General features: G+C 39.5%; 1 protein-coding gene across 4 annotated transcripts in view; it reads left to right on the plus strand.

The window, feature by feature from the left end:
• The window catches only part of LOC108046407 (homeobox protein cut), a 72,071-nt gene that overhangs the window by 21,807 nt on the left and 37,136 nt on the right, over positions 1 to 13,128 (plus strand). The window contains exon 2 of one of the 4 annotated variants that reach the window (XM_044461257.1): positions 3,776 to 3,811. The exons of the other annotated variants lie outside the window; for them this stretch is intronic. Within the exon in view, the coding sequence (XP_044317192.1) occupies positions 3,776 to 3,811 (36 nt within the window). The remainder of the gene's footprint in view (positions 1 to 3,775; positions 3,812 to 13,128) is intronic. 4 annotated transcript variants of the gene reach the window in all.

Consider the following 13,128-nt stretch of genomic DNA (forward strand, 5'->3'; position numbering starts at 1 on the left):
TTTACAAGGCGGCACTTTCACTCGACTCAATGCCGAACATCGTTGAATCCTTAAAGCTGCCCAAAGAAATATTGTCAACCATGGCCCACCCAAAAAAAGGAGAGAGTACCAAAGCGATAGAGAGAGAGCGAGCGAACGAGTGAAATTTCTATTTTAGGGTGGTTCGGTAAAAAAAAAACAAAATATATAAAAAAAAAAAACCGAAACGTAACCGAGAAAAAGGAGCGAAATACATACGAACATCGATTTCGATTGGGAAGCCATCAACAGCTAAGTCCCTGAAAATGGGAGGCTGCCACCCAGTATTACCACCCAGTACGCTTTTTCGAGAGGAGCTTCGTACGCTTCGTTTTTCGGTTCGTGCTCGTTTTCCTGTCGATGGCGATGTCGCTCTCTCTGAGCGCCCTTTAAGCTTCGTTTTTTTCTTTTTCTTTATTATTAGTATTTTTTTTTTATTCCAACCCCCTATCACTCCTACTACCAGAGGGGTTTTTCTTCCTTTTTTTTGTCGTGTCGTGCGTTTTGGGGCATTGAATTGGGGTGGAGATTGGGTTTGGGGGTTTGGGTTGACAAGTTCCCAAGTTCCAAAGGCGCCCAACCAGCGTTGAGGGGGGTGTACGTCAATATATATTATATACATGTGTAGGGAGCCAAAGGAAAAAAGACCAAAGGGGATAAAGACGGAAAAAAAATAGAAGAGGAGAAGAAGCAGAAATGTAATCAAGTGCACACACACAGACACAGCATGGCATAGCATGTGTGCGCTGGTGTTAGTGTTGGTGGAGGAACCCTTGTTGTGAGTGGAAAAAATAGTAGCATGCTTTTAGGTGCTAAGCAGCGCACTCAACGAGCGGTACGAAGAAAACCAGGTGTAAAAGAAAGGGGGGTTGGGAGGATGCCGTCGTCGTGTGCGTGTGTTATTTATGTCATTATTGAATATGCGTTCGAGGCGCAGCCAACCCAAATCCAGCCCGCTTAGACATGTATCTTATGGATACAACAGCATCGGCTTATGTACTCAGGACACTGTAGCACACACACACACGCTAAAACACACTCACGTGTATCCTTATGGCATGCGTTTTTATGCTTATTCGATTTTATTCGAGTGCTGGCAACTACAGATACAGCTACAGATAGAGATACACACACACACACACACGCGACAGAGACGGATACAAATACAGATACAGATACATTCGTTGGAGCATCAGGATTTGCTGGATACTGAGGCTTCCTTCCACCTCCATTTCGTCCTCCCCCCCTCCACCATTTTCTCCATTTCCATTCGCATTTCCACTGCCATTCGAGCTTCAGCTGGCTCCGATTTCTTTTCACTTGGCAGATTTTTCTTCTTTTGCTTTCCCATTTCTCGTTTCCTTCATTTCTTTTCGTTTCGATATTTTCTTTTTTTTTTTTTTTTTTTGCCACTTGTGCTCCGCCCCATTTTATTGTAGGGATTTCGCTTGATACACATAGATATATAGATGGGCAACGTACATATATCAGTATGCTCGTTTATATATTCCCCCCGATTGTGTGTATAGATAGGAGCGATATATAGCATTTTTTTTTGTTCCTTTTCTGTGGCTGTATTTCATGGTATGTCATTTCATTTCGGACTTTCATTTATTTTTTATCGTTTCAATAGTTGGACACATCGTGGTATTCTGCCCAAGATGAAAAGATATCCCATTGGTCGCATTTTAACATCTAGATTTCTCTGGAAACCCTATATGTTTTCGACCTCCAGGCGATCAGTCCGAAGAGCCTCCAGACGTCAAGAGCAAATAATCCAAGTAGCTCAAGGTTTCCAGTTTTCACACTTAACTAACCAACTGACGCCATTGCCTAATCGTATGGGACCGCCGTCACCGTCACCTCGCATATTATATATATCTGCGCGTATATCTGGCCGATTTCTTACAAATCACTATATGATGGCGTATAGCCCTACCATAAATCTTTCAACATGTTTAGCCAACAACTAAACAATTTATGACGATTGTCTCCGCCATGCGGGTGAATTTCTCTGGAAGTAAGTGTGTGTGTGTGTGGGTATATGGCCGCCGATTAACTGATATCTCGACTATATCTATGGCTATATCTCGTGCTCGTCAGCCAGATATGACTGCCACTTCTTGAATTGCCTTTGGGGGGCTTATCTAGCTGGCACCCTCGTCTCATTCCATTCTCTTCATTTTGTTGTAATTTGTTTTTATTTATACACCTATTTGTTTGTCCACTAAGCAGGCGAGGAGATATATACTATATATGCGTGGTATATATATGTGCGTGTTTTATATAGCCATATATATCAGGGGCAGATAACGTAGATCTTATCTGTATGTCGGTGTATATGGGGCGGTACAGTACCCCTGTATCTGTACCTTCGGCCAATAGACAGCGCTCCACTTGACTGACTTGATTACGTCTCTATATAAATATGGCAGCTATATGTCTGGATATCTTAACCACACATTCGACTCTAACTTTATCTGCTCCTATATATATATATATATATGTATATATATGAATCTCTGCCTCTCGGTATCTTTAGCAATACTTAAACATTGCTACACGAAATGTATGGCCTTTATAACACCTGATCCCCTGTTCCTCTGCTCGGCCACAAATAAAATTGATAAAAAAGGCAACAGGAATTTAATTTTATAATTATGATGATGATGATGTATTTGTTTAGAAATTGTTGCTCTTCTTTAGCTTTACTAATGCCACCACACACACACATTCATACAAATCCAAATACAAAGGCAGGCAGCTTCAGTAGCTGCCTTGTGATTATTTTATTTCGTTCTGCTCGTTCTTTTTTTTTTTTTTTGGGAGCTTTAGATTTGATTTTATTTCGTCGTTTATCACAAAATGCTGCGGCCATTGCGTGTGTGGATAAATACACACACAGGCACATGTGTATTTATATGGATTTGATTATATATATATATATATATATAACTGTGGGTATTTGTTTGTATGTCTCGGTGGGCTCAAGTTTTTTCGCGCTCAGAATAATTTGTCCAGTGAATTATCTACATCAGTTGTTAATTGCTATTTGACGCGTTATATCGGCTACCGACGTATTCCGACCGACTTGGCTCTGGCTCCGAAATATTCCCAACCGACTTTAGTGATCCTACCAACGGTGTTTTGATTAGTGATATTGATTGGAATTTGTGAACTTCGATTTCCGTGTTGATTTTCTATTGATTGGATTAGTGAGTATGGATTTTACAGATACGTTTCTCTGGTTTTTTCTGGCTATCTGATCTTGTGTATATGAATTTGAAGGGAGATCTAAAAAACAAATTGATCTTACATATCGATTGACTTATGGCAGTTTTTTCCGAAATTCCAAGTGATTCACTTTTTTTATACTAGCTATTTAGAAGAAGATATCTTTGTAGATATTATAAGACAATATTACCTAACCTTGATCAGAAGTTGATACAATATATATATCGTTTGCATTCTAGAGTGCAGTATTTCTGTGAGTAACATTTTAAAATGATTAATCACTAATTAAACACTTTTTATGGCAATTTAATCAACGATCATTAAGCATTTCAAAAATGATCTAAAATTTAATTACCTAAAGGAAATAAGTCATTAATTTTTGGGTTGATAAAAAATATACAAATATTCTGATGATGAGTGTTAATATCTTTTGATTTGTAAATACCCTATAAATATTAGCATTAACTTTTGATAATTATTTTTTGTACCCTACTAATAATTACTTTGTTTCTTCTCATTGCAGGTAATATTCCCACTTCATTGCTCTCATTCTGAATTCGTAAGTTTTTGGGCCAGACACTGTGCTCCACTTAAGGTGGTGAGCAACTAATGATGTTTGTCGCGACTGGCATTATAATGATAACTACACACACACATGCGATAGGGGGTCCTGTTTTCAGATTTCTCTTTCTCTGTATTTTTTTCTGAATATTTTGTTGTTGTTTTTTTTTTTTTTTTGCGCTTTTTGTTTGGCCCGAGTGTGTGTGTGTGTGTGTTTGTTGCCTTCGAGCCGCATTTCATTCATTTGCGTTTCATTCATGTCGTTGCCGTTGCTGTTTTCCGCTGTCCTCTCCATCCTCCTGCAACAAAATATGTCAAAACTTGTCTCGTCTGTCTGCCATTAGCAGCAGCAACAACGCGGCAACAACAGCAACAGCACGGCAGCAACATCGGCAGACACACCAGCAACATCTCGCCCACACAAAGTGGGCGCAACGGCAACATCATCATGCTCATTACGGGATGATCATCAATTTGCGGACCCGTTTTTGGGCTTTAGGGTTTTTTTTTCTCTTCTTTTCAAGGTAAAGTGGATGGGGGGTTACTTCACCTTAAATGTAATTTATGTTGCCAGTTCACAATAGACTGATCCTTGGGACCGAAAGAGTTAGCACACGACTTGATTGCAGCTACTGTGCATGAAATGGTTCATTCACTAAAAAGAAATAATAAGAAGAAAAAAAATGTCGAGATCCCGCAGACCCCCGAAGACCCCCTTTATTGAACGCCCCCAGTGTCGCCTTCATTATATGCAAATTTCAATTATTTGCACAAATCAGACGCTCAAGATCTGCCAGATTCAGCCACGACCAGGCATTATTATCAATCCCCCGCAAAAAAAAAGGCTAAAGCTAAAGCTAAAACCGAAAGAAGAGAGCGAAAAATATTGTTCAATTTCGTTCTTCGTTTCTTTATTTTTTTTTATCGGAGCAAACAGGAAGAGCCATAATATAATTTATTGTATTAATGCTGTCCCGCATAACGTCAGCATCATCATCATCATCATCAGAGTTCGTTCAATGGGCAGCATTTCATTGATACCCTTCTTATATTATATATGTGCCCTGCTCTCTTGTATTATTATTAATTTAAACATAAACATGGATTTCCTGTTTGCCCTTGTCGATATGCAAAAACCAAAGAGACGTATAAAAAAAAAAAAAAAAAAAAAATTGCCTCAACTTTTGAGCGATTCTTTGTTGGGCTTTTTGTTTTTTCGGCATACAAAAATGCTTTCGATCGAATTTCACATTTTGTCTGGAGGAAATTAAATTAAGCGTTCGCCCCGTTTCGTTTCGGTTTTTGTCGTATTTTTTCTTTGTTGGAAAGAAGATCATCATTAAGCATTCATCCCATTGAATGCGTGGGAGCATTCGATTTTAATTTTGATTTTGATTTCGCATTGAAGGTCATGCCACGCGGCGTCTGCTCAACCTTTGAGGAATTGATAAAATTATTGAAGAAGGGGAAAGAATTATAAGTAAAACTGCAGTTCAAAGAATGTCAGTTTCAAGGGAAATAGATAGGAATAGTAGAGAGGTCTCTTTCAGGAACGTATTACTTTATCTACTTATTTGTTGAACTGCTTAGGAAATTGGAAATAATTTGATGAGCAACAGGAGCTCATTATGTATAACCTTTTATGATCAACAGCTGGAATTCACAACCATTTAGTATTATTAATTAGCAGGTGTAAATTAACTAATAAAAAGATGATCATTAAAGGTATCTTCAGAGCCCTATAAATATTAAAAGCTTTAGTTTACTGTTCCTATGAACCTTTGCTTGACATTGAAAAGTCATAGGCCTCGTGAGTTTCCCCAAAAAGCAACGAACTCGGAATTCTCCCGCCCCCCTTTTTGCGAAAATTCGCGCAACCTGCGCATGTTGTTGACATTGTGTGTGTGTGTGTGTGTGTATGGGGATGGGGGTGTGAAAAGTGGGTGGGGGGTGACATCTCCCAGTGGCCACTGCAATTGACACAATTTCGCAGGGAGACAAGGCCGGCAGTCGGCTGGCATTGACCAAAAGGCACTCGCATTCGCAGTCCAGTACAGCACGTGGCCAGTCTGCTAGTGTATGGGTTAATATCTTTGCCTGTGTGTGTGTGTGTGATGTGCAAATGATACACTCACACACACAGTCACCGCAGCATACACATGCAATTGATTTGTACTTTGGGGTCAGAAGCATACCAAACATGCCAACGCAAAATGTCGAGCAACAGTTTGCCATCTACCCCTCTCTTTCTAGAGCCCATCTACCCCTCTCTATCGCTCACTTTGGACTCCAACCCACCAGCCCCCTCGAATGTTGTGCGTAAAAACCGCAACATTTGCAGACTCTGAAACCACCCACCTATATATCCCTTTCCCCGATTCTCCATATCGCCCGTGTTGTATGCCTTTTTCCTTTGTTTATCCGCGAATTTTTTCGAGGGCTTTTTTTTCAAGTAGCTTTAAGTCAGCTAAACAGCCTCAGAACCAGGTCAAAACTAAGTCCCATGGATTGGGAGCAAACTAAAAAGATATAGAATGATGTTTAAGAGGGGGATAAGGGATAACCTAATGAGATCTAGAGGGATTTGAATATTAATTAAATAGAAATAACATTGTTGCACTTAAGTCATAACTTTAAAATATCTCGTACGGAATCCAATTCGATGCGTTATTTTATCCTCGCTTTATTCTGCTCTGTCTGCTCTTGTTCTTCTTGTCAATTAGTGAAAATCGAATTAATATTGTAATACTTTAATGAAATAATGCATGCATCATGCCAGACAGAGCAGGCAAAGAGATAGAGAGAAGGCGACAGTTATTTATGCGGAACGACAAGATGAATCTGAATATGCGAAATGTCTCTCCATCGCTCTATCTCTATCTATCTTTATCTCTGTCCCTCACTCCCCGTCTATACCCTTCTCGTTCTCTGTCTGCCGCATAATAAGCGCAAAAAAGCCCAAAAACTAAAGTTGATAAAAATAAACGAGAGCCACACATCACAGACGTGAAAATACAGACGGTGAAGCAGGAGCATCAACGGTAGGAGAGTAGATAGGGACATTAGGGGGGCATAAAAAGGAGTGCGATGTCTCGTCTCTTTCTGCCTTTTGTCGCCCCGTCTCTTTCGGCAAGCCTTTGTGCAACTTTGTCAATTGTTAGGGCGGTGACACTTGAATTCTGCGGAGGTTGGGGGATTTTTCAAAGAGCGTGGGGGGGGGGCTAAATGGCAAGGTGTGGAATGCGTGTATGACAAGAATTGATATAAAATATGCTAATTGCTGGCTAGAGACGGAAGAACTGTCACACTGAATGAAATCTAGGTGCTAAAAGAGTTAAAGTCATTTGTTTGAGATCATAGGTAGGAAAGAAAATCTATATAACTTACTATCATTTTGATATTTAAATATAAATAGATTGGCTAATTAAGAACTGTGCCACTTTACTATGCTGAAAAAGCCACATACCATTAGGTTGATTAGAAACAAATGTTTAAATGCATAATTAGCATTCCGTTGACTTCATTAATTGGTAAACCTTCGCAATCATTATCTAACTTCAGAATACCTCAGCTCATTGAACTGCATGGCCTTGCATTAACTCATCATGTCAACTGAATGACATTTCTTTACAAATACTTGACTTCATTCCTATTTATCCAATTAAAATCGCCCATTAAAATAGCCATGTTAACTCTCTCCACTTTTTTAAGCTTGCAACAAAGTAGCATAATGTCTCTTTGTTTTTTGTTTCGTTTGCCCTCTTTTGTTTCCCCAACATAGAAAACAATTGCAATGTCTTTCTGAGATGGGGACCCATTCGCCATTTATGTGAATTATTGGCAAAAATGCATAACGGCAAACAATTGAAAATGCAATCAAGTGTTGGCCAAAATGCCTCATCAGTCTGCTGCAGCTACTGCTGTCTCTTTTCCTTTACCCCCCCCCCCATCTCTCTTACTCTTTCACTCGCTTTTTGCCAACATTTGCATGCCCCAACAACTACAGCAACAACAACAACGTTGCCAATTAATCAAGAAATTCTTAAATAATTATTTGCCTATTTTTATAGAAGAGTCGAGGGATATGAAGACACAAATGCATATAAATATATATATATGCGTGTGTATATCTCAACCGATATGAGGAATATGGAAGGGAAGGAAGGGGGGAGGGGGGTTGAAAGGGGTAGGGTGATGGCAGAGGTGGAGGGGGGGCGGTACTGCATTATAGACAGCCGCTCTGGCTGACTGAGTGACTGGCACGACGACATCGTCTGTTGGAGTGTAAATTTGTTGTTGCCCCCCGACTCTCGGATACAAAGTATATAGTATTTTGATATACATATACAGCCGCAGATATAGATGCACAGTTCAAAAATATTCCTAGTCTTAAAGATAGTTTTTACCTTTTTTTTTTAATGATAGGGAAATTGCTTTATTTTAAAATATTACTTGTATTAACAAATGCTTGTTGATCATAAATTGTTTTAAATTAATAATAAAAGAAGGAATATTAAAACTTGATCTCTTGAATATCCAGACTATGGCTTCAATTTCTTTTCAGTGTATGTATATGCATATGAATATTTGTGTCTGTTCATTTGCCTGATATTATATGGGAGAAGCATGCACTTTTCGATTTTCATTTCTGTGATTTGTGTTCTCTCGCTTGCTCACTGGTTCATTGTTGTTGTAAAAATAAGTTGCCCGCCAGCCAGACCGCACCTCCCCCCTCCCCCCACCCATACACACACACACACAGGCACACACACTTTAACCCCCCAACACCCCTTAACCCCTATAGTGCTCCCTTTTCCGATACGTTCCTCCGGCCATACAAACAAATTTCTATGAAGCATTGCAGTTAGATGAGCCGTTTAGTGACAGTCAAGTCGTTGAGGGGGGTAAAAAAGAGACAGGGGGTCGGTGGGGGGTTAAGGGGGCTTCAGCCAGTGCGAATCAGTGGCATGCATTTTTATGCAGATATATAAACATATACATATATATATATATATCGAGTGTTGGCTGGCCGAGTGCATTGCCATCGCCATTTGCGGGTCGACTAATAATAATAAATATTTTTGCAGAAATTAATTAACAGCGACAGTAGCAACAACAATGGCCAACAAAGTGTTAAAAGAAGTCTGAGATATATTGAGTGCAATATGAATGTGTGGACTGAGATTATCTTCTCAGTATTCTTCTGAGTCAGAGAGTTGCAGTTTATTTGCATACATAAAACAGTTTGAACAACTGATTTTAACTTTGAGGGAAACTAAATTAAAGGGAAGAAATCTTTAAGAATATACTGAAAATCGAACTTATAAATTACTTACCCCAAAGTAACCCAAAAAAAAACACCAAAATCGGGAAAACAAAGCTTTCCTTTTGCAAAGTAGGAGACTACTTGGGCAATTACTCAAATTCAAATTAAGTGGCATGGCCCACACACACACACACACACACACTCACACATATTATTTTCCAGCCCCAAAAAGGGAAACCTCCCTTAGAAACCCCCCTTCCCTTGGAAAATTCCGAAATGCCGCAACTTGTCTCGTTTTGTAAATAACAAATCAGGCATTTATAAATGATGTGAGCATAAAATTTTGGCGCCACTACACCACCACCCAAAAGTTCACCCTTAACCCACCCGAAAAAACGGCCCAACTCACAGAAATTTAACCCACTAAGCTCCGCTGGCAGCACTTGAAACAAAAGCAACTCTTTGGCAGCTGACACGCGCTGTTGTTTCACTTTGCCAGCAACAAAACTGTCGCCCCCTCTTGATTTTCCCCCCATATCACCCCCCATCCCCCTCCTTGTCGATTTTCCAAAGGACATCGTCTTGGTTCGTTCGTCGTCGTCTCCTTCATACGTCTCTAATAAGACATGATTGTAATTAATTAAATTAATTCGTTTCGGTTTTAATACACGAAATGTTTTTCGATTTTGCCAGGACAGCAGAAGCAACCCCATTTTCCACCCACCTCCTTAAAACCCGACTTTTCCCGCGCGCACAAAAGGATTGCCAAATGAAAGCGAAAGATTTCTGATTTACGTTCTCAAATATTTGTTTGTCACACACTCTTCAGGCTAAGCCGGCGAAAAAGGTGAGGGAGTTGGGTTGAGTTGAGGTCCTTACTTCACTCTATAGGCCACCTTCCCCCGAAAAATCCCCAAACTATAAAATGTTGTCGATTTTGATTAGGCAAACTTGACAGGCAACTTTTGGGCTTCGCTCCATCGTCGTCGACGTCGTGGCTTTTCATTAAAAATGCCAACTGAGTTTTGTCTTCGGGGTTGCTTTAGTAGCACAATTTTAACCAACCTCCGACCGGTTGCCTTGGTTTTTCGAGAGATGAAGCAACTCGGCATAATGAATTGACATTGATTGGAAATTTTGATTGAAAAAGGGTCTAGTCCTTTTTGTGGTGCGACGAGGAGCGCAAAAAGCAGATACTTGCCTACAAGCGCAAATAATAAATTGCTTCATTTTCGGTTTAATTAAGAGATTTTTCGCCAGAGCCTCTTACAGCACCCACAAAGAATTATTGATTCTCGTCGGGGGTGGGGCCTTAAACATTAATACGTTCATTTATATTAATGCTTTGGTCTGGTTAAGGCCAGAAAGGATTCACATAATATTTAATTAGGCATTCACATTCACATTCATATTCACATACTTTGCGCACAACTGTACATGTCCCCGGCAAACTGAAACCATTAATTTCGTTTAGATTTTAAAATGTCAAATTTAAGGTAATGGACAACCCTTCGGCTTTCCTTTTTTTTATCCCCACTGAAAGCATTCTGAGGCCCGCATAAAAATGTCAAAAATTACAAGGGCTTGGGGGGATTTCTAATCATTATTTGTATGGCCTGACCGAATACATCCCCCAAACCCCTTTTAACCCACACAATGCCCACATATGAGTTATATTTATTTGTATTTGTCTGGGCCCGTTTTCTGCCTTGACTTGACCATCCCCAAACCCCTCGCATTGTGCTATTTGGTCAGTGTAATGCTTAATTATTTACTTAGCAAAAAAATAAAAATACATACAGTGAAAATCCTGACCGAAAAAGGCCTACCGAAAAAATAGAATGGGTTGGGGCAGACAGAACAATGGGTTCACCCAAAAAAGGGTCATCTAACACAAACACATGTGTGTGTTTCTGTATGTCCAGCGTTCATTTTTGATGTACGATTGGTCCTGTTTTTATGGAATGGGAATTTTTGGGCCATACAAAAAAAAGGTATGCATACGTTATGTAATAATAAGGATAAGCCAAAAAATTATTATTACTTTTGGTCACTCAATGTGGGGGCAGTGGAGATTGGCGTTGGCAGATGGGAGGTGAAATTCCGAAAGGGTTGTTAGAAAACGGGGGGATTTGTAAAGCCTCTCGTTAATCACCAAATGGCAGCCGAACTTAGCCGCTTTTCTGTATGAGCAAGGGCATTAACATTTTTTGTCTAATGAAGGTAGCTCTAAGCAGGGGATTTTGGAAAATACACCTGAGCTTTGATCCCCGGAATAATGAAACTAGAATAAACGTAGCTCCAAACTAAATATGTTTAAGGTTTTCTAAAACTAGCTTGGCTTGAAAGTAAATATCCTTGACTATATAAAGTATTTTTCATCAATTGATCATCTTTAGATTCCAAACAAATTCTCCATTTGTAATTCTCCATTTGTAATTTCCCTTTTTCACTCTTCTTCGAACCCTTTTATTTTCCCATTCCTGTGAGCTTTTGGCAATTAGAAATCCTCTAATTTGATGCCCACTCACACACATTCGCAGATGTTCGGGTATTATGAATACTGTAACTGTATCCTTTGAGCGGGGCACACACACACACACGCACGCTCTTCTTTGACACTTTTTGGAATGGTGAAAAAATCGGAGGAACTTGAAGTCCTCCGAACTCTTTTCCGCTGTCATGTAACGCATTAAAAATCGAAAAACCCCCCGTAAAGTCTCGTCTTCTTCTTGCTTTGGCGCACGCATTAATCCTTTTTTCCAGCATCTTTTCACACACACACACACGCACAAAACAGACACATATGCAGGGCACGCGTGTATATAATCCTTTTTTACAGAGAGCCCCAACCCCTATATCACGCCCCATCATCCACCAGATCCCCTCCCCTCCCCTGACTTTTCTCATCTTCGTCAGCAGCTTCGCATATCAAAGCTAATTTATATTTTGTATAGCATACATTTGGGCGTGCACGCAGTTTTCAGTTACCAACAACAAAACCCCCCCTACCCTACAACAATAAACAAAAAAATGAAATAAAATAAAAACAGCAACCCCTTCTCAATGCCTTTTGCCTGATTTTTGATAAGTAAATAGAAAATGTTATAAATTTACATACGTATGTGTGCGGGGTTGCTTTCACTGTCTGTCTGTGTGTGTGTGTGTGTGTGGAGCAATAAAAAAGAAACAGAATTTTAAATTAGAAAATATTAGTTAGCCAAAAGAGAAGGCACACAAGAGCCTCAAATCTCTAACGGTATCTCAACGAATGTACAGTTATGTATTTGCATATACTGGCTCTCTCTTCTTCTTCTTGTCTTCTCCTTGTTTTGTATGTGTGTGTGTGTGTGTTTTTTATTTGTGTGCAGACAGGATCCCCATATCATCGCCCCCTCTCTTTCAGCATCAATACATCATTTTCGTCTTTTCTCTTTCACTTTGTGTGTGTGTGTGTGTATGTGTGCGAGTGGTTATTCCTCTGTGTGTGTGTGTGTTGATTTTATGCCACTCTTTTCATTTTTTTGGTTTTTTGTTGCAGTTTTATTTATTTTTTTTCGAGGTGGGGTTTGAACTCTTTCCTTCTGTGTGTGTGTTTTGGGTATTTTTTGTTTAATATTTAAATAAATAATTAGCAAAAAGGGATATATATGGACATGTGTGTGTGTGTGTGTTTCCCACACCCCCAAAAACCGCCTCTGTGTGCGTTGCTAATGATGTTTGAAATTGTAAAGCAAATGCAAAGGCATGCCCCGAATCTGAAGAATATTATGGGGGAATCCAGTTTGGGGGCATTCAGCTGGAGTTCCTCGAGTATTTAGTCGAAAAGCAGCCCGAGCAATTAATGGATAACAGTTGAGCTGCTTAAATGCAAGGATTATTAAATTGGAGCTGGGACGAAGGAGGATTTTTTTTGGGGATTCAAAGAGTTCAGATTTGTATACAGCGAAGGAATAAAAATTAGCTTGAACTAAACAACTTTTTTAAAGTCTTATATTGAGTAGTATAACATTTAAAACTACGATTATTGATGTGTATTTTTCATATTT

Source organism: Drosophila rhopaloa, unplaced genomic scaffold (assembly GCF_018152115.1).
Source record: "Drosophila rhopaloa isolate 14029-0021.01 unplaced genomic scaffold, ASM1815211v1 contig_3, whole genome shotgun sequence".
Lineage (NCBI taxonomy): Eukaryota > Metazoa > Arthropoda > Insecta > Diptera > Drosophilidae > Drosophila > Drosophila rhopaloa.